At 30.8% G+C, this 25,211-nt stretch overlaps 2 protein-coding genes across 2 annotated transcripts; both read left to right on the top strand.

Annotated features, from left to right (window-relative positions):
* The first annotated feature begins 5,809 nt into the window (after positions 1 to 5,809).
* LOC129311785 (transcription factor KUA1-like) lies at positions 5,810 to 9,106 on the top strand. Its single transcript, XM_054954249.1, has 3 exons — positions 5,810 to 6,293; positions 7,603 to 7,811; positions 8,260 to 9,106. The coding sequence occupies exons 1-3, from the start codon at positions 6,005 to 6,007 to the stop codon at positions 8,782 to 8,784; spliced, it is 1,023 nt and encodes a 340-aa protein (XP_054810224.1). The 5' UTR covers positions 5,810 to 6,004; the 3' UTR covers positions 8,785 to 9,106.
* Positions 9,107 to 16,094: 6,988 nt separating this feature from the next.
* On the top strand, positions 16,095 to 23,517 carry LOC129311640 (peroxisomal acyl-coenzyme A oxidase 1-like). The gene is made up of 14 exons (XM_054954026.1): positions 16,095 to 16,387; positions 16,913 to 17,021; positions 17,172 to 17,233; positions 17,333 to 17,542; positions 17,786 to 17,873; positions 17,952 to 18,114; positions 18,743 to 18,941; positions 19,549 to 19,746; positions 20,634 to 20,765; positions 21,281 to 21,401; positions 21,550 to 21,660; positions 22,150 to 22,219; positions 22,750 to 22,933; positions 23,020 to 23,517. Exons 1-14 carry the CDS (start codon positions 16,250 to 16,252, stop codon positions 23,227 to 23,229), a joined length of 1,995 nt encoding a protein of 664 aa, XP_054810001.1. The 5' UTR covers positions 16,095 to 16,249; the 3' UTR covers positions 23,230 to 23,517.
* The last annotated feature ends 1,694 nt before the right edge of the window (positions 23,518 to 25,211 follow it).

A 25,211-nucleotide genomic window follows, 5' to 3' on the forward strand; every position in this document is an offset into this window, starting at 1 on the left:
TTTGAGATCGCTTTGTCATTTTTTCCTATAAAAAAATTGTATGGTTTTATCTTACGGATTTCATACACTAAATTGATGTTTTTAAAGAATCACATTTAAAAAAAAAAGAAGAAAGAAATTGATCTTCCAAAACATAATTTTTTTAATTTAGTCAACCCATTCGCACTTGCCCATTTTGACTTTGAGCATAAGAGAACAAATAATGTGCATATAAATATTGTAACAAAAAATACATATAAATACGAACCTTACAGATTTCATTAAAAAAAACCATGATTAATCTTTCATTTGTCGGTAATATTTAATGTTTAGCCATTTGTCCCTGGCCATACGTCCTTACCCACATGGATAAAGTCAAATTGGATCATGGATCTTCGTCACAATCTTACAATTTTTTTTTATCCTACTCATAATCTTGTTCATGAGTCACACAAGATACGTTTCTTTTCTTTAAATCCAAATTAGGAAAACAATCTAGATAATCCTCATAATGTGTTACAGACAAAAATCGTTTATGGATTTTTTTTAGGAAAAATTGGCCATAAGAACCAAAAAGTGCATAAAGTCCCAAATGTAGAAATAAAGCCTGTATGGGATCATGGTCCTTGAGGGACAATATATTTTTCAATAAAAAAAACAATCAAAAAATACCGTTCTTTTTTCTACATCTGTCTCCAGAATACATATGATTGAAGATTCATGGATGATTTCAATAGATTAGTGCGGAAAAAATAATAGTATATTGTTATTTTCTGTGAAAAATTATTATCACTCCAAGACCATGATCTCCTATAGGTTTTATTTATGTATTTGGGACTTATGCGCAAATTTTGAGCCTTTTTATCTTTATGGCCAAATTTTCCTTTTTTGTCTTTATGTCTAATAAGTGCTAACATATCAGCTCAGATTTACAATAATTAATATGAATAAACAGCTGCAAGTAGATTGCTTGAAAAATGTTGAAGTAAGTTGTATTGTTGAAGATAGGGTAAAAGAGCATATTGGAGCTTAAATTATATGTCCAAGAATATTTGTGATGTTAAACTCATTTTTTATACATTATTTTCCTTCAATTTTTTTAAAAAATACAATATAAGCCTTATTGATAACAAAAGCTAAACTTAATCATTAGTTGCCAAAAAAAATAGAAAATGACCTTAAAATTACAGAAAAAGGACCCAAGAAATTATATAAAAAGAGAAATAAAAAATTATGTGTCCTTTTTTGGTTGTAATTTTTAGGTCATTTTTTATTATTTTTTAATTAATTAATAGTTGAGATTAATATTTATTAATAATAGAGGCTAGATTGTACTGTGTTCAAAAGTTTAAGAAAAAAATTATATCAAAAATGAGTTTAAGATCTTAATTAAACGTTCCTAAATCTCTAATTTGGAGGTCAATTTGTTCCATCACCATACATGTGCACATGCGATTTGTTATTTAAGTTTTATATTGATGCATATGTAATATTATTTTAAAATTTAAATCGGACAAATAACTAATAAAATGATAAATGCACCGACCTTTTTTTAAGTATTAAACAATTTAGGTGAGTTGGCCTTTTACGTTCACCAAGAAGTTAAATTGTTAAGTGAGTGTTTTAAAACTATTGATAGGTGCAAACTAGCCACTAAAAAAATCACCATAATTGAAGCTACTGGTTCAATTTGTTCAATTGAGCATTTATGAACCTTAATAATTGAAATGATTTTCATTGGATAAACATATATACATTGAAATTATTTATAAAATTGAAAAACACACAAGGCTGGCTAAAAAATAAAAAGAAACAAAGAAAGAAATACATACAAATGATTTATTGGTTCCTTGGCATCCAAGAATTATAAATCAATATTTAATATATTCATTAATATGTGTAGTGTAATATAAAATTTATGGGAAGTTTATTCATGGAACCCACATATGTAAAATTCACAAAAAATCTGTTTTCCTTTTGAAGGAAAAAAAAAAAGCTTTTAAGCAAATAGTGTAGATCTTGTGCATTGTATAAAATTTAAAAATGAAGTAAATTTTTACTGACTAATAAATAAAATGATTTTATTGAGTTTTATATAATATAGCTGTATAAATTTTTATATAATAATATTTTTTAAAGAAATTATATTACTATTTATTTATAATACTTATAATTTTTTAAACATTTATGATTAGATTCAAAGAAATCAGTTGCCAAATAAGGATTAATAAAATTAATCAACACACCAACTTGGATATCTTGTATTTACCTTTTTATATAATTATTGGAAGAAAAAATACAACTTTAAATCATTGCAATTTACTCAAATTTTATTAAAAGTTTTTATATTTTTTAATATTTTAAATTCTTATATTTTTATTTTTTAGTATTCTATGTCTTTTTATGAGCGGTGTTATAAAAACTTAAAACACAAACAAAAAATAAAAATATAAAAACCTAAAATATTAAAAAATATAAAAATTTATGACAAAACTCGAGTAAAATGTAGAAATTTAAAATTATATTTCTCTTTATTAGAAATTGGGTACTTTCATGTCATGTTCAAATGAAGAAACAAATGATCATATTCAAAGTTTCGAACATTTTTGCAACTAATTAAGAATAACTTTGTCAAAATAATTTTTTTATCCACAAAATTTGTACTTTCAACCCCCTTCCAATCAGCGTTACAATCGCGGAAATCAATATCCAATATATTCATTAATATATGTAATACAAAATGAAAAGCTTGTGTTTAATAAAAATACGGAGTACTTGCTTTCAATTAATTCAGGCATGTGCATTTTTTTATAAACTATTGACACGGCAATAAACTCTTTTTATTAATATCATTAATATTTTAAAATCCAATTTTTTAATTTAATAGGACAAAAATATATTAAATATATAATTTTAAGTATATGAGTCTATGTTACTAAAAATTAAAATTTATGGGAAATTAATTATTATGATTCATTTATTGTACTCATACAAAAGGCGTGGAACCCACATATATAAAAAAATTCACAGAAAACTTGATTTATTTTTGGTAAAGAAACTTTTTGTTTACAAAAAATAGTGTTAATCTTATATGCATTGCATAAAATCTCAAAATAAAACTATATTATTCATTACTTATAAATCAAATGTTTTGATTTTTTAATCATGCATAGATTTCTATATAATTATATTGTAAAATAAAACATATCATTGTATAATATTTATAATTTTTTAACATATGCAATTATTCATATTTGACGAACTAAGGTTAAAATTCTTTTAAAAAGAAGCACCCACATTTAATATCCAACCCCATATAAAATTGCCTCCAATGGAAGGATTTTTGCAAGATATATCTTTTCTATTTTTGGTTTACCATCAATCAATCTAGCCATTTTACAAGAATTATTAGAATATAAGACTAAAATACTTTTACTTTTACTTCTATTTTATCTTAATTACAATACATCACTTTTATTTTTGAAACCTATCTGAACCTACCTTAATATGAATAGTTATATTTTCTTTATTTAAAAATATAAGACATTTTTAATTGAATTTCACATCTAATAAAGTAATTACTTATTTCAAATTAACCTTATATTTTTATATTTATTCTTATTTAATAAGGTATTTCTTCCTAAAGTAAATATAATATAATTTATTCAATATGGATACTTTTTAAAAAAGGCAATGATTACACTTTAAAGGAATAAAAATACCTTATTTTTTTGAACATCCAACTCCTAAAAAAATATTTTATATTTTTTAACAAAGGGGGTAAAAAATAAACATTCTCTCTATTTTTAAAATTTGATTTTCATCCACACAATTGTTAGTTGACCTTTAAGTTATATTTTTTGAAACAAAATACCCCCTCTTTAAATATAAATATTTTGTAAAATAATTCAAATTGCCTAAAAAAATTAATGTATACTTTCTCCATTAAAAAATATAAGGTATTTTTAACTAAATCTCACCCCTCAATAAAGTAATTACCTACTTTCAAACTAATTTTATTTTTTTATATTTACCTCTATTAAACATCTTACAATAAATATAAAGTTATTAATCAATAAGAGCACTTTTGAAAAAAAAGTAATGATTACATTTTGAAAGATTAAAGTTTTTTTATATTTTGTAACATCTAACTCCTCAAAAAATATTTTACATTTTTTAATGGAGGTACTATATGTTTTACCTTTTTATTATATTTTAATTTTTTAAATGTATTTATTTACTAATTTTTTAAGAATATAAATACACAAATTGGCTAAAATAATATACAAATATGAAGTAAAAAATATGAAATAAGGATATATAATAAATTACTCAATATAATTTATGTCTATTTTTTAAATAAATTTCATTAATTTTAACACAAATTTTTAAATTATTTATTTAAATGTTGACTGCTTAATTATTTAATTTTTTTAAACTGGGAGAGAGAGTAAAAAAAATTAGATCATAAGGGAAAAGTACTAATTTTTAAATTTTTAACATAATTAAAAATAAAAAAATAAAATGAAATATTTCTAATAGTATTAAAAATTAATCTAAATTGTATGTTTTGAAAATAGAAAGGAGGTCTTTGTAATTTTAATAAAACAGAATGCACGTTAGTGTGTTTTACTCTTAGAATAAATATACACGGTGCATCTAAAGAGACAATAATAAAAAATAATAAATGTGAAATCAGACATGAGCCGTCTTTACATTTGTCAAATTAATCAAGTTGATTGTTTTGGTGAAAAAAATAATCAAGTTGATTTAACATCTCATTCAAATGTCATCCGAACCCGTTGTTAATTGTTAATGATACGCCAAAATTCAGAAAAAAAAAATTAGCTTATCTCATTTTAAATTATTTATTCTTTAAATATAAATTCATAAATAATGAAATAAGTTTTTTGGGACAGTGATATAATAACTACTTCCTCATGTTCTATTTATAAAAGAAAGAAAGAGAATTTATTTTAACTTTTTAACATAATTTTCTTTTCCCACTCTCATTAAAATGTTGGTGGGACTGTGGGAGTAAGTACTTTATCAGAGCATATGTATTTAATAAAAATAAAGTTAAAGATTTATTAAATTTTTAGATATATTTATTTTTTTTATGTAACAAAATTTATGTGAGTTGAGACAGGAGGGCTCACCAAAATAATGACATATCTTCAAGTTCAAAAAGAATTTATAAAAATATTTATAAATTATCTATTAATGAAGTTCTTATATTAAAAGTGAGATTAAATGTGATAATTTTGTGAGTTGTGGATTAAATTTTTAACAAATCAACTATTATTAGCAGACACAGTAACTATTTTAATTTTGGAAGAGTTGGATCAATGGATAATTTAATATTGATAAAAAATTTTGAAAGTAATTTATAAATTAGAGAAAATATTATTTTTGATATAATGTGATAACTATTCCTCTACGTTGCAATATACAACATCTTTTAAAAAATCATATTTAGTTTAACATATAATATATTAGATAATTCTTATTACATTTATTATTATTCTTGCATTTATGTTTAATAAAAGCCACAAAGATGTAATTTTGTTTTAAAGGAATTAAGGTTTTAACTAATATTTTTTAAAAATATTGATTTAGTTACAGTGTTTCTATTTTATTTGAGGAAGAGTTGGATCAATTAGTTCTGTGGTCCACGCCTTTGTTAGATCCTCGCCACGTCAATGGAGGCTCCCTAGTCGACGTTCTTGTTGGAAGGAGCACGGTTCTAATTTGTGCCGCGACGCAGAGTAACACTCCCTCATAATCTCCAACAAGATATATGGATAGTGTTGGGTCGGCGTCTTCTCCCTCTTTCTCTCCCATCTGCGAAAGCCGAGGGAGAGCCGGCAACAAAAATCCAAAATCATTTCATTCATCATTCTTCGGACCATGTGATTCGGATCCACTGTACCCGAATTCCTTTAATCCATCGATTAAGTCCGAGAGCTATTTGTAATCTTATTACCCTCTTCGATCTAACTTCAATTTCTCTTCTCGAGACGACATGACTAGGCGCTGCTCCCATTGCAGCCACAATGGCCACAACTCCAGGACCTGTCCCAACCGTGGAGTGAAGCTATTCGGAGTCCGATTGACAGATGGGTCAATCCGGAAGAGTGCTAGTATGGGCAATCTTAGCCACTATGCCGGGTCGAGTTCGGGGCTCCATCAGACGGGAGGTAACACTCCGGGGTCTCCCGGCGAGACACCTGATCACGGTGCGGCCGCGGACGGTTACGCCTCCGAGGATTTTGTGCCGGGGTCGTCCTCGAGTTCACGTGAAAGGAAAAAGGGTATTCTTGTTTTTTTTTTTTCCTAAATAGATTTTTTGTTCTTACTTTATTATTGTTGTCACATGCGTATCTGGATCCCGATTTTGTACCATTTCTCTCTCGTAATTTATTCTGGAACAGAGGATAGATCAAATGAGGTTTATAGCTACAAAAACTTATGGCTTAATCTTGTGTTGTTAATCTGTTTTTTCTTATTCACTATTGTGATGCTACTTGTTTAATTTGCTCCTTCCTTAACGATATCTATTTCATTAGTAGCGGATACTTCACGCTGCTGTCACTAGGAAGATGACTAGCCCGAACAATATAGGTTGGCTTTATTAGTAGTAATATTCAATTCATAAGCGAACTCCTCGGATCATGTACAACATTCTTGACTGTAAAATTTTAAAAGTGGACAGTGTTGTATGCTGACGAATGAAAATGAATACATAATACAGATGGTCATGTCCTTTATGGTCAAAATTCAGTCTTTCTCCCCATAAATCAGCATATGGCTCATGGTCATGGAAGATTTTAATCATAATTTTTTATCAATGAAGCTGTCCAAGTTCTTAGTGACCTGACCCATTGCAATTCTCTTTCAGCGGGAAAGACAATGGGCTTTCTTTTCTGACAGGAACCGCTTGATTTTCCCCTTTTTGTTGACTTCGGAATTAGATGCTAGTTATGAATGTATGCAGTGCGTGTTCTGTGGTTAACTGATTATCTTGAGCTGCATTGAGAACGCTTAAACAATTTGAAAGGATTTATAGTTTATAGATGAAGACTGACAGCAGTTTTTCATGACGTTACCAAAGTTTGAGTAATGACTCTATATTGATTTAGATCGCATATTACGTGTCAAAAGGATTAAAATCATGCTTGTGATTTGTGCTCAATTTTGGCCACCAGTCATGAATAGCATCTCATGCCTACATAAGATCTGATGTTGAAAGTGAGAGCTTAGATCCGGTGATGGGCATATATGTTATATCCAAGTTAGTCTATGCAATTTCATCTTCCAGCCTTGCTCTTGATGGAGTAGATGAAAGATCTTATAAAATCCAAGTTTGGTGCCTGGATGGGCATGGTGTGTGTAAGAGTTAGCTGGATAATCTTAAACTTCTAGGAAAGAATTCCAGCTTTCATGTGTGTGTGTGTATTATAATTTTCACGTACACTTAGTTCCCAAGATGTTTGCAGAATATTGAATGCTTTTGTGCTTAAGATCTTTGGCATTTAATCCATTTATGGCCAGAGAGTTTTAATAATTTGTGCGTGTTGTATCTCTATGTGGTTTTTTTTTTTTTTTTTTTTGGATATGCAGGTGTTCCCTGGACTGAGGAGGAACATAGAATGTTTCTACTTGGATTGCAAAAGCTAGGCAAAGGTGATTGGCGTGGAATCGCACGAAATTATGTTATATCAAGAACACCTACTCAAGTGGCCAGCCATGCTCAGAAATATTTCATCAGGCAAAGCAATGTTTCTAGACGAAAAAGACGTTCCAGCTTGTTTGATATTGCTGCAGATGAAGTAAGTGCCCATATATGCTTATGCTAAGCATGAAATATTTGCAGTTCATTTCTTCAAGATGAATACAATTAAAGTGGTGCTGCTTAATGTATCTTATGGCCATTGATGATAAGATTATCTGATTGCATTTTTGTGTTCAACCTTTTGTTATGAAAGAAAAATATGCACAATCTATCTATGGCCATTCTAATTTGTGAATACTGTCCGCTTCCTTTCTTCTTCTATTCTACAGAGGAGGGGTAGAGATGATTTGAGCTTTTAATTGATTCACTCTACATGAAGTAAAATGCTGCTGGTCATACCTCATAATTATTTCATTCTTGGGTGGTTTGGAGATAATTATTACAATTTCTGACGTGCTGCAATTTTGAGATTGATGCTTAAAACTAACCTCTCATTTTTTATCTCAATTTTCTAGACAACTTATTTATGTATGGCGGTTTTGCAGCCAGCCGACACGCCCATGGTACCACAAGACCTCCAGTCACCTAATCAGCCAGCTGCTGAACCAGAATGCAATGACCTTTTGCCTGCTCCTCCAGCACTTGATGAAGAATGTGAGTCCATGGATTCCACTAATTCAAATGATGGAGAGTCTGCCTCTTTGAAGACAGATAACACACAGTCACAAGCACAATCACCATACCCAGTGGTATATCCTGCATACTTTTCTCCGGTCTTCCCGTTCCCTATGCCATATTGGTCAGGATACGTGCCAGAGCCGAGTAAGAAGGAGACACACGAGGTGCTGAAGCCTACTGCAGTGCATTCTAAGAGCCCAATCAATGTCGATGAACTGGTGGGTATGTCAAAACTGAGTTTAGGAGACTCTATTGGTGACTCTGGACCTTCCTCTCTGTCACTGAAACTCCTTCAAGGACCCTCAAGGCAGTCAGCTTTTCATGCAACGCCAGCATGTGGGAATTCCGACGTGAATGGCAGTGTGATCCATGCGCTTCAAGTTGGAGACTGAAGGCTAGCTCAGTACGTTGAGCATTGCCTTGGCTTATTAATCATATGTCTGGTTGTGAATTAACCTCTTTAATAATTCTGCCTTTGACAGTGTCTTAACTTAGCTTGTGTCCTGTTGCGGTAGGCAGTAGCAAATAGGAATTACTTGGGTTCTATATATTTTGTTCTTTGTTTTGTGAGTCATGTAAAGCTGATAGTGCTGGTTGACAATCTAGTGCTAAGTGGTGTCTGTTTCCTATTCACTTCGGCAAGCAAAACCACCAGGGAAGATTTTAGTACACTATAATTTCATATATTATAATATGAAAATTAGTATTAATTAATTATTGGAAAGCTACTGATCTGATCTCTTAAACAAATTGATGGAATTAGAGCTAGCGCGGTTTCGGCTCATAGGGCCTAAAAGCCATGTTACTTCAAAATCGATTGATTTTGGACATTGATGGCTCTGCTGATATGCTTTGTCACCTGTGGAGGTGTCATTTGTGTTAATCATGGTAAGTGGATGAAGGGTTTTTCTAAATACTTGAGTTACTAATCCCAACATTGTTAATGAATTTATGAGTATCTTAAAAGTTCTTGACATTTGTTGGGATAACAACTTTATTAAGGTTAATGTGTATTCGAAGTTAATTGAAACTCTCACTTTTATTCAGGTGGCTTTACCTAGAATCATTCACTTTTGAAAATTATCAATAAAATAAAGGGCTTGGACATGAAAAACTGGATTGTTATTTTCAACTATATTTCCAAAAAACCAAATAAATGTGCGGACTAGTTTATTTGTCCAGTGTCAAACATCAATTAAGTTACAATGATTTTTGTAAAATCATCCTTAGAGTGTAGAAATTATTTATGCTCTGGCTTGAATTTATTTTTCCCTGCATGGTTTTCGTGGCCTTATATTAAAAAAAAAAAATCAACCAATTCTTCAAATTCAGCTTTTATTAATTGGGTTTAGGTTTAAGATGCAAGGCTGTTTTATTTTTGAAATTAAATTTGTCATTATTATATTATATATTATAATTTAATGTACAAATTTAAATGTTCTGAAATTCACAATAAGTAATAAAAATCATAATTTTCAAATACAAGCATATATTTTAAAGTTTAAATTTAATTTAAATATATAAAAATATTATAATTTTCTAGGGTTAAAATAAATATGGGCTTAAGCAGATAGCTCAAGCCTGTTTTTTTAGCGCTTAAAAGGACCGAGCTCATAAGCTATTTAATATAAAAATATCTTAATTTTTAAAGTATGAGCTCAAAAACAAAACAGAACAAAAGGCTTAAATGAGTAGTTTCATTTATCAAGCCGGCTCTAGTCGAAATCAAGAGAAATTGTCTTGCAAAGCTTTTAATCTGTTTGATTGCATGGAATATTAAAAAGTTTTAATAAAATTAAATTTTAAATTTTTTTATAATACTCCCTCTAGTTTTATTTATAAGTCACTTCTAACATATTTTACTAAAATAAAAAAAAATCTTAAACCTCGTTAATTTTGTCTTAAAATTTAATAAATTTTTATCTTTACCACTAATAAATATACTTTTATCTTATTATTAGTATTTTTATTCAAATAATTTAATAAATTTAAAAATGTAAAGATAAATATTGAAAACTGACAAATGTTTTGTAAATAAAATTAATTTTTTTTTTCTTTGCCTTAAGAAATAGGACCAGAGGAGTATTTCAAATTCAAAACGTAACCCACTCTCATTGGTTGCTTTGCAAAACAACTAACCTGCTGGGTTTGTGCATTGGGCTCTTTAAGTGGTTTGAAGATTGTAGGCCACCCAAATTCCTTGAATCCATATGACAATCTTGCTGAGCCACTTCCTTTGCTAATCTCTCTCTCTTCAATGCAAGAAACTGATCCATTAAACAAATGGGATTTAATAATGTCTGCTGTTTTTGTCCTTTTGTTGTTGTATGGCCAAGCCATACTCTTTTACTTAAAAAAAAAAAAAAAAACACGCACATGCAGACACACAAAGAAAGAAAATAAAAGAAAATGGATATTCCTCTTACACATACTCCTATGGTCTTCTTGAAAATATTAATTTTAATTTTATTTATAAAATATTTTATTATTTTTTATATTTATCTTTACTTTTTTACACTTATTAAATATTTAAAAAATTATTAAAAATAGTTTTTTTATCTTTATAAAGGGGTAAAAGTAAAAACTTATTAAATTTTACAACATAGTTAATGAAATTTAAAATTTTCTTTGAATCTGATACAATATATTAAAAATAATTTATAAATAAAATTATCGAGAATAAGTCATAACATTCGCTCTGCAGGCCCTATCTTTCCATTATCAAAACTTGAATTCTGCAGGGTCCATCGCAACTAACCCAGATTCATATCTCACCTCTTAATTTTTTGAACCCTCTCAATTGTATAAAATAAAATAAAAAACTATAAAACTAATGAGAATATAAACAACATGATTAGAGCAAGAGAAAATTTTAGTGAGGATAAATGAGAAGGATTTTTTCATTCACTTTGATCCGTATGTATGTACATGATTTTTATATTAGTCTCTATTTATAAGTCACCAATCATTAAACACTAACATGCAGATTGAATTTATTTATATTCATATAATGATGTACAATTTTCAAAATCGAAGAATCACTTATGTATTTGGTACACGTAAACTTTCATGTACTTAAAATCTTGATTCATGAATGAAAGAGTTGAGGAGGACATAAGATAAAATAATTCATAAAAGCCGATTTACTGAATCTTAAAGAAGTCAGTAATATCAACAAAATATGATAATATTTATTGTTATTATAACAAGGATTATATTACATCCGTCCCAAATTATAAAATATTTTAAAAAGAAATTTGATGTTTTAAAATATAAAAACTATGAAAATATTAAGATTTCATCAAATAAATTTATTTTAATATTACCATTTCTTTTTCTATTTAATTTATATTCCTCTAGCTTTTTAATATATTAAATAAAGGGTATTTTAAAAGGGGACTTTTGCACAAATAACTTATATTATAAGACCAAGTAAAATAAATAGTTTATCCTTTCTTGAAATTCAAAAATAACATTTTTAATATTTAGATTATAATTAATTTAAAACTGTCCTTTTTAATATATATTTTTTTTCAAATATCAGGGAATTCAAAACGTAAGAAATCTCTAGAATAAGAGAGATAAATGAGAGAGAGAAGACAAAACTTGACACAAAAGAGATAAACGCGAGATAGCAGAATAGTGCAAGTGACCCACAATCATGACAAAAGCAAGGTGAGACAAATCGATGCTACTTGACGGAACGAAGCACGCCAGTGGGAAATGAAGCTACAGATTCATAATTTTTTATTTTATTAATTTAGGTATTTAATTTTTCATGATAAGCTAAGAGTCCAAAATTTTTTGTGGATTATGTTTGATTCATTTTAGGCAAATGATTATGTGTTTTTTATATTACTGATCGCGATACAACATCAGTGATATACGATTGTATATTAATTATAAACAAGTTTATATTGATTGTTTGGTTATGTTGATCTTAGTATATCAGTGATATACTGTTATATATCACTGATATATAACTCATATCAGTGAAAATTACTAATTTATCTATCATTGATATATAGCCATATATCAATGATATAGTATCGCAAATTAGTAATGGGGTTTTCTCTTCAATGTCTAATGCTCTCCTCGTAATATTTGGAAAAAATAGAGAAAGGAAGAGAGGAAAAGCTCTGCGATGAAGATGATAATTTAGAAAAATTAGATCAAAAATTTTGACAAAAAAAACACTATACGAAGATGAATATGATGATTCAGGAAAATTTGATGAAAAAAATATTCAGAAATGATAAATTAGAGAGAAGCATACACAATACAATTTTTGATAATAAAAATGAAAGATTCAATCAGTTAAAGATTAGTTAAATTATATATATTTTATTTTAATAATAAATTTATTCTGAGGATGAAAAAAATACATCTAATTAATTTTATGAATGGGCCATATTTCAAAATATTCAAAAACTTTATCTATAATTTATGGGAATTATATTTTTTGAGGCTATAAAGCTAATTTTTTTCATTTAAAATTTTATATATTTGTTTTGAAAAAATAAAATTATTAAATATATTTAATAAAATTTATTAATGTAAAAATTTTTATTTAAAAGTATTTTATAATTTAAAATAATGATAAATATCATTCAAAAGTAATGACCCATATAATTTAGGACTTGCAGACTACAGTTGCTCCCACTTACTTTTTTCCCCCACTCTTTCAAGGAAGCATCTATGTCACTGTAACAACATGCCGTTGGCCACTCCCTATGGATCCGCATGAGAATGGCACCGCCATATATTTGAGTGATTCATGACTAATCTTGTGCCTGCCCCATGCACTATTAAATTGAAAAACACGTTTTATTTTAAAATGCATTTTTAACATATTTAAATTCATGTTCTTTTTTTTAATAAACATTTAAACTCATGTTCTAGTATCATGTAGGTATAAAGTTGGTAATATGGCCAACTTGAAATATATTGGTTGATTCTTATGGATTGAAAAAAATATAAGTTGAATTCAATTCATTTTTATAAGAGTTAGAAAAATTTTAATCCAACTCAACCCTTATAGATTGGTGTGTTAATTTTTTTTTTCATAATTTTTTTAAATACACCTAAATGATAAATTTTAATATAATATTTCATACAAAAAAAAATTCACTTCATAAATATATGAGTGATCTATTTAATCACAATTCATTTTAAATCTACTTGTTTTGTCAAATTGTGGCACCAAAACTCCCTATTTTTATATTTTATTTTTTATAAATATTACAAGCTAAACGGGCCAATCTTAACTTATTAAGGTTTTGCTTATTTAATTCATAAATTATTTGGTTCAAGCTAAAAAAAATTCATTTTTTCATTTTTCATATAAAAATTTATTTTTATTTGAGTCCATCCCTCACCCCCCCAACTTTCAACCTAACTCTTAGGCCATGTTTGGTACATGGGACTCAATTTGAAGGGATTGAGACTATGATTGGGATTGGGATTGGGATTGGGATTGGGGCTTTATAATCATGTTTGATATAGAGTAATAATAGCAGAGAATACTTATTTTTATTTTTATTTTCAATTAATCATAAATTATAAAAATACCATAATACCTCCCTGAATTTATTAAGAAAAATGTAACTTATCCCTCATTCTGACCAGTCGACCGATTGAAGCACAGAATAGCCCTCACCATTGAAAAAGTCGACCGATTTGGACAACATCGAGTGCATTGCTTCATAAAATTGAAGACTGGTCCCTCGCCATTGAAAAAGTGACGCATTGAAGTGGATGCTTCTTACCAGACTAACATTGAAAAATAAGAAGTCATTGAAGTGAAGGGATGGAAATAAAATACAGAGGAATAAAATCGATAATAACGGATGCAATTGCAACCATTATAAGAGCAAGAAAACAATTTCTTCGGCAAGTACAAACAAAGAGAAGAAGATAAAGCCTATATCTCAAGTATATTACCCCAAGAAATAGGAATCCGAAGCTGCAGATTCCAGATCAATAGAAGCGAAACCCAGAAGCAAAGAATATAGACGAAGGAGAAGGATGGAGTGATAGTACCTGATGGCATGACGAAGGAGACGAATGAAGCGACAGGGAGATCGACGAAGAAGGTCCCTTGCCGCCATGGAGATCATGCTCTGCTCAGCAGTGATATGAATGAGCATGAGGCGGTTTTATCAAGGCAAATTTCACAGGGGCATTTTTGTCCGAAAATTATTATAGCCAGGGATAGTTTTGTCGTAAAATTTTGCAAACCAGGTCTAATTTCTCAATAGCAGGAGAGAGGTGGGTTTGAGTAATTCCACTTAAGTGGGTTTAAGCAAACTCAGGTAAGACTCAATTCTTTGTACCAAACACATTAAATTGGGTTTTTCCCAATACCAATCCAAACCCAAGTCCTCAATGCTGTATAGTAATTTGACCAACCCATACTCTCAACTTTATTTAACGGCACCTGCTTCTATCCAGTTTTCTGTTATCTATAATATATATATATATATATATATATATTTATGGATTTTGTTTAAATATTTTGATACATGTTATAAAGATATTCTTTGTAAAATAAAATTGCTATTTTGTCTTTTGTGAAAATAAATCATACTGTTACAAAGAAACACAGTGTATACTAATATTTTATAATAAAAAAATTAAGATAAATTATCTTTATTAATACTGTGATTTATTCCCTTGATCCTTATTAAGTTAAAATCATTGTTAATATAACGGTATGCAAATCTCATCTAGAAACCATGTTAGTGGCTGTGAACACATCACCGACCTGATACTTTTCATTCTCAAGCTCCGTGAATCTTAAACGTTTAGAAAAATAATAGACGAAGTGAGCCACGTGAAAAATGGATATATATATATATATATATATATATATATATATAACGATGATCCTTTCATGATAAAGTCAAAAGAAAACAAAGCAGCGATTCGACAAATAAAAATGGGGAAATTGGTGGGGTACGGAGCTCGTTAATTGCTTTCAAGATCTCCTTTTTCCTCTAAAAAAAATCCCTTCCATCTTTTTATTTATTTATTTAGAGAGGCAACTTCAAATTAAAGGAAATTACATCTAGATTTTACATAAAAAAATTTATTATTAAACAAATTCATAGAATTTACATAATATTTTTAAGTTTCAAATTTTACACATTTATAACTTGATTATGGGTATTAACAACTGCATAACATCAATTTACAATTTTTAAAGAAATATGAAAATTTACAATAATAAGTTGTAAATATTCATTGTTCAATTGTTAATATTTTTAGTCAAGTTGTAAACATATATAATTTAAAATTTAAAAATATTTTATAAATTTTGTAAAATTTTTGATAATAAATTTTTTAATGTAAAATTTAGATATAATTTTCTCTTGAAATTGTTGACTCAAATGAATTCAACTTGTGACATTAGATTTTAAAGTCATTGACCCCTTCATATTAATTTATAAAATATTTGTAATAAAATTATACATATTAATAAAATTTATTAAACACATTTTATAATCTTATTTTTCAAAATATAAAAATAAATTTTTACAAAAACCTTAAAATGAGAAAACATAATAAAAAGATAAAAAAAGATAATATTAAAAAAGTATAATTAATAAAATTTTATTTTTATCGCGGCGTCTGTTATTTTGGAACAAAGTAGCTTTCGAAGACTATAAACAGGACGGCGCACTAGCAACGTCAGTGTAAAAATGAGGGGTATTCTATCTTTATGAATATCCCATCTTCAGAATCAGAGCTGATCGCAGTCCTCGTCCAAAGCTCAAGCGTTTCAACTTTCAATTGCATTTTACCGGCAAATTTGTGGTGTTTCTGTTAGGATTTGTGTTTGATTCGTGTCTGAAAATGGAAGGTGTTGACTACTTGGCTCCTGAGAGGAACAAGGCACAATTTGATGTCGAAGAGATGAAGATCGTCTGGGCCGGTTCTCGTGATGCTTTTGAAGTTTCCGATAGAATTGCCCGCCTTGTTGCCAGCGATCCCGTGAGTTGCTTCTACTGAAACTTTTTCTAGCCACCTCACTGAATTTGAGCTTTTCGAGTTGATCATTAGAGCAGATATCAGAGTTCATTTTCATGATACCTCTTTTTCTTTTCTTTTTTTTCCCCCTGATATAATAGTTAGACGTGAAAATGTTTGGGTTGACAAAATTAGCTTCTCTACCTCGCACAAATAAATTCATGTTCGTTGTTAATGCTGCTCTGTGTTGTGCAAGGTTATTGATAAGTTTAAAATCGAACTTTGGAAAAATTAGAAGCCATTCAGTTGTTGTTAAGACTTTTCTACCGTAGGATAACTGCGGATAAGAACTGGTTCATAGCTATAAGCATAATGAAGTATCATCGGTGATTAGTTAAGGTTACACAAATTACTATATGACACAAGCCAGTAAAGTAGCTTGGTTGGAAACAATTTCTGTATTCCCCCTTCTGTGAGAGTTTAGAAATAGATGATGATTGTTGCCTTTGCAACCTCCTCAAACCTTGATTGGTTGTTTGTCGTTTCTAGGCTTTCAGAAAGGATAATAGGACCATGCTAGGTAGAAAGGAATTATTCAAGAACACTTTACGGAAAACAGCTTCTGCTTGGAAAAGGATCATTGAGCTCCGTCTTAACGGTGAGTTTTTCTCCTGAATTCTTTGTATCCAGTTGTTCTCTTCATTTCTTCTATGGCCAGCTTTTTTTTTTTTTTTTTCAGGTGAAATTTGTTGTCCTTTATGTTTCCTATTTTTCATGCTTTATAACAGTGTAGTTACTATTATTACAGAAGAAGAAGCTAGAAGACTTAGATCCTTTATTGATGAGCCTGCATTTACAGATCTTCATTGGGTAGAATTTTTTATTTTGGCTCTGATTGCTTTCTTGTTTTGAAACGGATGTCAATTCAGCTGCTTCAACTAAATTTTATTTATTTATATTCTCTCCCAGGGAATGTTTGTGCCAGCTATCAAAGGCCAAGGCACTGATGAGCAGCAGCAAAAGTGGCTGCCTTTAGCTTATAAGATGCAAATCATTGGTTCTTATGCCCAGACAGAGCTTGGCCATGGATCCAATGTTCAAGGGCTTGAAACAACTGCAACCTTTGATCCCCAAACGGATGAGTTTGTTATTCATAGCCCCACATTAACTTCCTGTAAAGTGAGTAAAATGAGTGATGAGTCAGAGTCTTCTACCAGTCCTTTTGGAAGTAATAAGTAATTTAGATCATACAATCTTTTGTTTACTTTTTGAATGCATTCATAAATCCATAACCAGGAAAAGACAATTCTAGCTTTTTAAATGCCTCCACAGCATTATGTGGTTTTTAGAAGTATTTTTGCGAAGAAAATGTGTTCATAAAAATATCAAATATCATGACTTCTCTGAATCCGACTTAAACAGTGGTGGCCTGGTGGATTGGGTAAAATCTCAACCCATGCTGTTGTCTATGCCCGTCTAATTACTGATGGTCAAGATCGGGGGGTGCATGGTAAATATCAAACTTAACCATCCAAGTGTCTGGTTTCAGATTCAGACTTAAACAGCTAACTAGATGTCCAATTTGAAGGTTTCATTGTCCAGCTCCGGAGCTTGGATGACCACTTACCTCTTCCTGGAATAACAGTGGGTGACATTGGAATGAAGTTTGGAAATGCAGCTTACAACACCATGGACAATGGGGTTCTTAGATTTGACCATGTACGGATTCCGAGGAATCAAATGTTAATGAGGTTAGTTCTACTTTGCCAACTCCACTATCCTAGGAAGAGATTATCTATCAGACATTTCATGCATTGCGTGTGATAGATGCCCACTGTCCTTATCCCAGAAAACAAAAGAAGAGGCTTTAAATCATCTATTCAGTTCCGGAGATTTCTCTATTAGAAGGTTGATTGGTTATGCCAGTTTGTTGAAGAAAATAGATTTTGGAGCATTGCTTTGGTTACTATGTTTTCTTTTATTCGGAGAGCAAATTCTCAAAGAGGCTTCCAGGACAAGAAAACTGCTAAAGATTGCTGCATGCAACTATGAATCCTGAAACTGCGAATTTATTAATATAAGATTATTTGTCCAATGCAATTCTCTAATTGGGAATTTCTTTCAGATACTTTGAAAAACTTTTAACTGGTAAGCAAGAATAACAGGAAAAGAACACCCAGGAAGGAGTGGTGTTCAACTTGAGTACAGTAGAAGTTGCTAATCTTTGTTAAGATTAATGGTGGGATAGAAAATGTGATCCATGGAAAGATGAGGTTAAATGGACTCTTGTAGTCATTTAAAATGATGCATAGTGATTATCAGTTACTGTCAATAGATCTGGTGCACGGCTGTTCCTAAGTTTTATGTTGAATCTACCAGGGTTTCACAAGTGACAAGAGAAGGAAAATATGTTCATTCCAATGTTCCACGACAGTTAGTCTATGGTACTATGGTATATGTGAGGCAAACAATTGTGTCAGATGCATCAACTGCTTTGTCACGAGCAGTTTGCATTGCTACAAGGTATAGTGCTGTTCGAAGGCAGTTTGGATCACATAATGGAAGTCCAGAAACACAGGTAAGCTTTGAAGCCCTCAATCCATGCATGGTTACAGGAGAGTTTGTATTGTACGGAGTTATGCTGCTGGAAATCTCTCTCAGTATTTTTATTTTTTAGTTTGTGTAATCTGTGGAATGTAACAAAGAGGGGGTTAAACCCTAATTCACAATATGAAATTTGAAATTAAGATGTTAATTTTTTGGAATGTCACAAAGAGGGGGATGAAAGTCACGAAACCAATTTTGTAGGAAAAATTTGAAATTAAGATGTTAATCTATGTTATAATCCTGACTGTCTAGATTTGAAGTGGTTTTGTTTTCCACTAGTATATGTATATAATTTATAATAGGAAGGTTGATGGACTTTTTGTTGATCTTCTACGTGATCTGTATGATATTGAAATGTGTATTTAGATCTATCATCTAGCCAACATGAAAATTGGCTAGTGACTGTGAAAAAAAGGCTGGTTGAGTTTGCATCATTTGAATCAAAGGTGGGATCACTGATATTCTGAGTAGCAATGCACTAAAGTTTCTGTTTCTCCTGTCAAATTTTTTCCATTTGTATATGTTTGTTCATTGTGTATTACGTGTCTTTTTTCTATATTCTACCTATTTACTTCTAGGTAATTGATTACAAGACCCAGCAAGCTAGGCTCTTCCCTTTGCTGGCTTCTGCTTATGCTTTCAGATTTGTTGGTGAGTGGTTGAAATGGCTATATATGGATGTGACAAGAAGACTGGAAGCTAATGATTTTTTAACATTGCCTGAGGCTCATGCTTGTACTGCTGGGTTGAAGTCCTTGACTACTTCAGCAACTGCTGTATGTCTTATTTAGTGCTGTTCATCCCTTTACCAATTGGTCTTTATTGGTATATTTAATTATCTTGGGCCCTTGCTTGTTCTGTCCCAAGCTCAATTTTGTTCTTTAGTTTCATGGTCTCAGGTCCTATCAAATTAATTATTTGGCAGCTTTAAATGGGATGACAATATTGCTATGAGTACATTTCGGCTAGGAGGTTGTTTCTGCATATATAATGCTATGCAATTTACTAGTGAAATTGTCAATTGTTATGGATAGATCACCTTCCCCATAATCTGCTTAAATTGTCATCACCGTAGGGCTCCTTCACTTTTTATTTTTTTCTTTTTTTCAGTATAGTAGGGTTGTTTTCTTCCATTTCTGTTGTGGGTTTCTTGTGCTTTATCAGTTCTCCGACTTTGATCTGCTCTTTTTAATCTGTTAATTTGTTGATATTATGAACAAAATGCCGTTAACAGGTGTAATTTTGACATTATGAGCTAAATGCTATTAATGGGTGTGATTGAGCATCATTGCTTGAAATGTTAAATGAATTGTGTATGGATTCTAGGCCATGATTCTTTTAGCATGTCAATTTAACATCACTTTGCTGTCAACTTTGTAAATTTAAGGTTTGGTGCACAACATGCTGTGTTTGTTGTCTTTTGACAGCTCAATTATTCTTCAATTTAGTCTTATCCTTTAGAATTCAATATTGTCAGTTATGTCCGTCAAGTTGCATACTAATTGGATAGTTATTCTTCTCTTTAATTCAGAATTTATAGCTTCCAAATTTCTCGGACATTATCACAGTGCTATTTTCCATTTAAGGTGTCCTTATGCATGGTTTTCAGAAATATTTTCTTTGACTTCTCTCAAGTTCATTTTAAGTTCACCTCCATTTGCAGGATGGTATTGAAGAGTGTCGTAAACTATGCGGTGGGCATGGCTACCTTTGTAGCAGTGGGCTTCCTGAGTTATTTGCAGTCTATGTTCCAGCCTGCACTTATGAAGGCGACAACATTGTGCTACTTTTACAGGTCCGTGGTATTTTATGTACACCTTAGTTTCTTGGGCTCAAAAAATACAGGGTGCTTCATAGACTCAAAGAGTACAGCTTACTTCAGACTAGCTGTTATACTATGTACCACATTCTTCCTTGTCCCTGAATGATACTGAAAGTGCAGCATGACAGCTGGCCTGTTTATGAAGAGCTGGGGATTTGTTTATTGTCCACTGGCTTTCATACATTCTTAAGGACATCTACAAGTTGTTGTATTTTTTGAGTTTTATTTATATATCAGATGTTGCATGCCTTCAATTTTTTTTTCTAAAGTAATTTTATATTTCTGGGTTGTCAAAATCTATAGCATTTTAGAGCATTAAAAAACCCCTGTTATGGTTGAAACATGTAAAATAATTATGTTCAATTATTTATTTTGTGTTTGCGTGACTGTTTGCTGATTTTATGCAGAAGTTTTCATGTCTGATTAGTTGTTCGATATTATTCAAGTCTCTTGCGTTGTGTGACATTCTTCTAGAAAATTTCCTACAGGTGGCAAGGCATCTCATGAAGACCATTTCTCAGTTGGGCTCTGGAAAAATGCCTGTTGGCACAACAGCTTATATGAGACGAGCAGAACATCTGATGCAATGTCGATCTGATGTTAAAGAAGGTATAATTAAATTGCTCCATAATGTACATATTCTAGCCATATCAATTTTGTAGCAAGCAAATCCAATATGACTTTTTCAGTTATAATATGAGCAATGCATATGCCCTTCAGAAGTGATAGTTTTGTACTTGGATTTCATTGGTTGCAGCTAAGGATTGGTTGAGGCCAAATGTAGTGCTGGAAACATTTGAAGCTAGGGCTGTTAGGATGTCTGTTGCCTGCGCTAAAAATCTTAGCAAGTTTACCAGTCCAGAAGAAGGTATGTTTGTCAATCTTGCACAAGTGACAAGTTAATATGCACTCCCTTTTGGTATGACCAAAAGATTTTCACTCACAAGTTGTACTTCTGGTGGGAAGATATGGATAGTTTTTTTTCTTGGGGGGGGGGGGGAGAGGAATGATATGCCCTGGAAAACTGAACCTGTTAAGTCGAAGGCCAATCAGGCCGTAGATATCTTGAATTCTTGAATTTTAAAGATACAAGCCATCCAACTCCTGATATGATGCTGTTTTATTACACATGCACATTGGAAATATAGGCTGAATATGCACCTTCCATATTGTATCTCCTGTGCGCATGCTGTTTGTATAGATACCTAACCAGAAAGGGGGGGGGGACCAAAGTCATTATTGATTTGAACTTAACAAATTTCAGGACACCAGTGCGTTTGACGGTGAGAGGCTTTTGTGATTTGTATATCATTAGATATGATCATATTAAATGTCTTTTTCCCCCTTCTTTTGGCAGGGTTCCAAGAACTCTCAGCTGATCTAGTTGAGGCAGCAGTTGCTCATTGCCAGTTAATTGTTGTTGCCAAGTAAGCTTCTTTCTTATAATTTTCTCACTTGTCAATAGCTGCAACTAATGAGGTGGTGATTGCTTACCTTCATCTGCGTGATGATTGAATCTTGCGATTTTTTTGACACACACACAGCTGAATTGTCTCATAAACGATGATCTCACTTATCTTGGGTCAGTGCGTAATAGAAAGGTTTTATTTCTCTCTTTCTTCCACACTTCTACACTTAGGGAAGTTGTTGAATGAGACTTTTTAGTTAACAATATATCTTAAGGCTTGATTATTGATAGAGCATAATAGTATCGTGCAATCCATGTAATTGATCTCACCTAGTGAAATGAGGCTTCTTGTTGTCATTGTTGCTTCTTCCCCACTTTTCCTCTGTCCTGTGCCTGTATTATTCATATAGATTACAGTGGTGTGATATGTGATGGCTTTTTCCTTTTGGTTAAAGAATCTCATAGCTAATAGGTCAAGAATTTGAAGTTTTTACTAGAAACTCCAAGATTAGTCTTCTACATTTAAGCTGACCAACCCAGTGCTTTCAGATTCATTGAGAAGTTGCAACAAGACATACCTGGAAAAGGAGTGAAACAGCAATTAGAAATTCTATGTAGCGTATATGCTCTGTTTCTCCTTCACAAGCATCAGGGTGACTTTCTCTCCACTGGCTGCATCACTCCCACACAAGCTTCTCTTGCCAATGATCAGCTGAGGTCCTTGTATTCCCAGGTTTTTCCCAAATCATTTCAACACTATTCCTCTTCATAAATTAAACATCATTACAAGGCTAGTGACTTGATAATACATGTTGTCAGGTTCGTCCTAATGCTATCGCGCTAGTGGATGCGTTCAATCACACCGATCACTACCTTGGTTCAGTTCTTGGCCGCTACGACGGAAACGTGTATCCCAAGCTATACGAAGAGGCATGGAAGGATCCCCTGAATGATTCAGTGATACCTGATGGCTTTCAAGAGTATGTTCGACCAATGCTGAAGCAGCAACTACGTAATGCAAGACTCTGAAACATTACAAAGCTTTGGTTCTCAGACTCAAAACCTAAGAAGAAATTGATGTACACTATGTTGATTTTGATTGAAAAGGCAAATAAAGATCAAGGTATGGAGAAAGAAAATTGTTCATTGCGTAAACACTAATGGTGATTTAGTGTTTATCTGCGAATTATTATCGTATTTTGTTGTTAACTAATAATTTGTGAAAAGTGTCATTATGTATCTCTGTTAGCAATTGTACTCAGCTTGAGATTCTGACGGGTACAAGTGTATCGGAATAAAATCTCGTTTCATGGTGAATCTTCACGTGTTACATTACATGTTCTTGTAAGATCTTTTATTAGTTTGTATTATAACTACTGATTTCTTTGTTTTTTTTTTTTTTTTAACTATGGTCAGGCTATAGTTGAACTAGTTGAGCGTAATTTTAAAGTCAATTTTTTTCTTGAAGCGAACGGATCACATGGTTGAAGGTCCATCAAATGCTTCTGATAACATACGAAGTCTTGTTTGTATCATTGGCAATCATTCGACTGACTGAGGCAGTTATTTTGACCGTGCGAGTCAGTAACTAATTAATTTAGTATTGCATTATGGTTTTTACCTCAGAGTTGAGTCATGTCATCCCATGAAACCGCTAGATAAGTTGATTTGTGGGATGTTTTGAATGATTATAGTAGGCTATAAGAATTAGATCTGCCAGCTTCACCGGTTGAATCGGGAATTTGTCCAGTATTCAATTGAGACATGAGGGAGAAACTAAGAGACCTGAGAGGTGGTCTTGAATCGGTCAAAATTAATGGTTGGACAGGTCAAATCAGTCACTTAATTTTTAATTTTTTTTGTTTTTAAAATTTTAATCCATATCTCTTGGTTGCTACTTACTATGTATGTTTATTTGTACTAAATAAGTATTAAAAAAAAGGAAGAAAAATCAATAAACATACAAGAAATATGCATGCATGTGTATGCACGCATTCTAAAATTGAGTTCTTAATTATGAAATAAGTATATTTAGATGAAGACAATAAAATATTGATAGATGCTGGCTCTTTTTAACTACACATTATTTTATATATTTAAGATATTAATTTTTATTATTATGGATTATTATTTCTTTTTTATTTTAAACATATATTATTTAAAATATATTATTTATTCATTGTTGATTTAACCACAATTTAACCATAGTCTGACTATCAATTCGTAAATTATTGTCTCAATCAATTCAATGACAGTCCAATTTTTATAACATTGGGTTATACCATTTTAAATCTCAATTCAAATTTTGATTCAATTTAATTTTAATGATTGTTGAAGAAAATTCCTCAAAAATTAGTCCATCCAGGAATTGTTCCTAAACAATGAAAAAACACAATCAAACAAAAATAACATATGATTATAAATTCTCTTTCTTTTCATTTTAGAATGGGAGAGTTTTACTATACGTTTACTGAGTACTTTTGTTCTTTTCCTACATTATAGTGACTACTTTTTAATGCAACATTTTGAAGGGAATGATCATCTCAATACTTTTTGTCCGTACTTCTCTCCATATATAATTTCAAGTTTTCCCGTTCCATTTTATTGTCTATTCCTTCCATTTAGAAATATAAGATATTTTTTGAGGAGTTAGAAGTTTAAAAATATAAGGCTTTTTTAGTCTTTTGAGGTGTAATTATTATCTTTTTTTTTTAATACCCCTATTGATAGTGACTTTATATTTATTATACGGTGTTTAATAGGATTAAATATGAAAAGATATAATTAATTAAAAAATAGTTAATCACTTTATTGGGAGGTGAGACTCAGTTAAAAATGCCTTACATTTTTTAATAGAGTGAGTATTTAATTTAATGAATGTGTATTTATATTTTTGACATCAAATGCTTCATCTAAAATCACATTAAACTTTTGATTAGTCTGAATTAAGTCAGGTTGAGTCTCAAATAAGAATAATTCATTTAAATAGCGTCCTATTTATTTTTTACAAA

Source organism: Prosopis cineraria, unplaced genomic scaffold (assembly GCF_029017545.1).
Source record: "Prosopis cineraria cultivar Desert tree isolate PC_DT_omini unplaced genomic scaffold, ASM2901754v1 PC5, whole genome shotgun sequence".
Classification (NCBI taxonomy): domain Eukaryota; kingdom Viridiplantae; phylum Streptophyta; class Magnoliopsida; order Fabales; family Fabaceae; genus Prosopis; species Prosopis cineraria.

Excerpts from the sequence above, each read along its gene's own strand:
- LOC129311785 (XM_054954249.1), top strand. The coding sequence starts at position 6,005 with ATGACTAGGCGCTGCTCCCATTGCAGCCACAATGGCCACAACTCCAGG. Across the intron at positions 6,294-7,602 it reads TTCACGTGAAAGGAAAAAGG|GTGTTCCCTGGACTGAGGAG; the intron begins GTATTCTTGTTT and ends TTGGATATGCAG. Across the intron at positions 7,812-8,259 it reads TTGATATTGCTGCAGATGAA|CCAGCCGACACGCCCATGGT; the intron begins GTAAGTGCCCAT and ends GCGGTTTTGCAG.
- LOC129311640 (XM_054954026.1), top strand. The coding sequence starts at position 16,250 with ATGGAAGGTGTTGACTACTTGGCTCCTGAGAGGAACAAGGCACAATTT. Across the intron at positions 17,543-17,785 it reads CCACATTAACTTCCTGTAAA|TGGTGGCCTGGTGGATTGGG; the intron begins GTGAGTAAAATG and ends CGACTTAAACAG. Across the intron at positions 18,942-19,548 it reads ATGGAAGTCCAGAAACACAG|GTAATTGATTACAAGACCCA; the intron begins GTAAGCTTTGAA and ends ATTTACTTCTAG.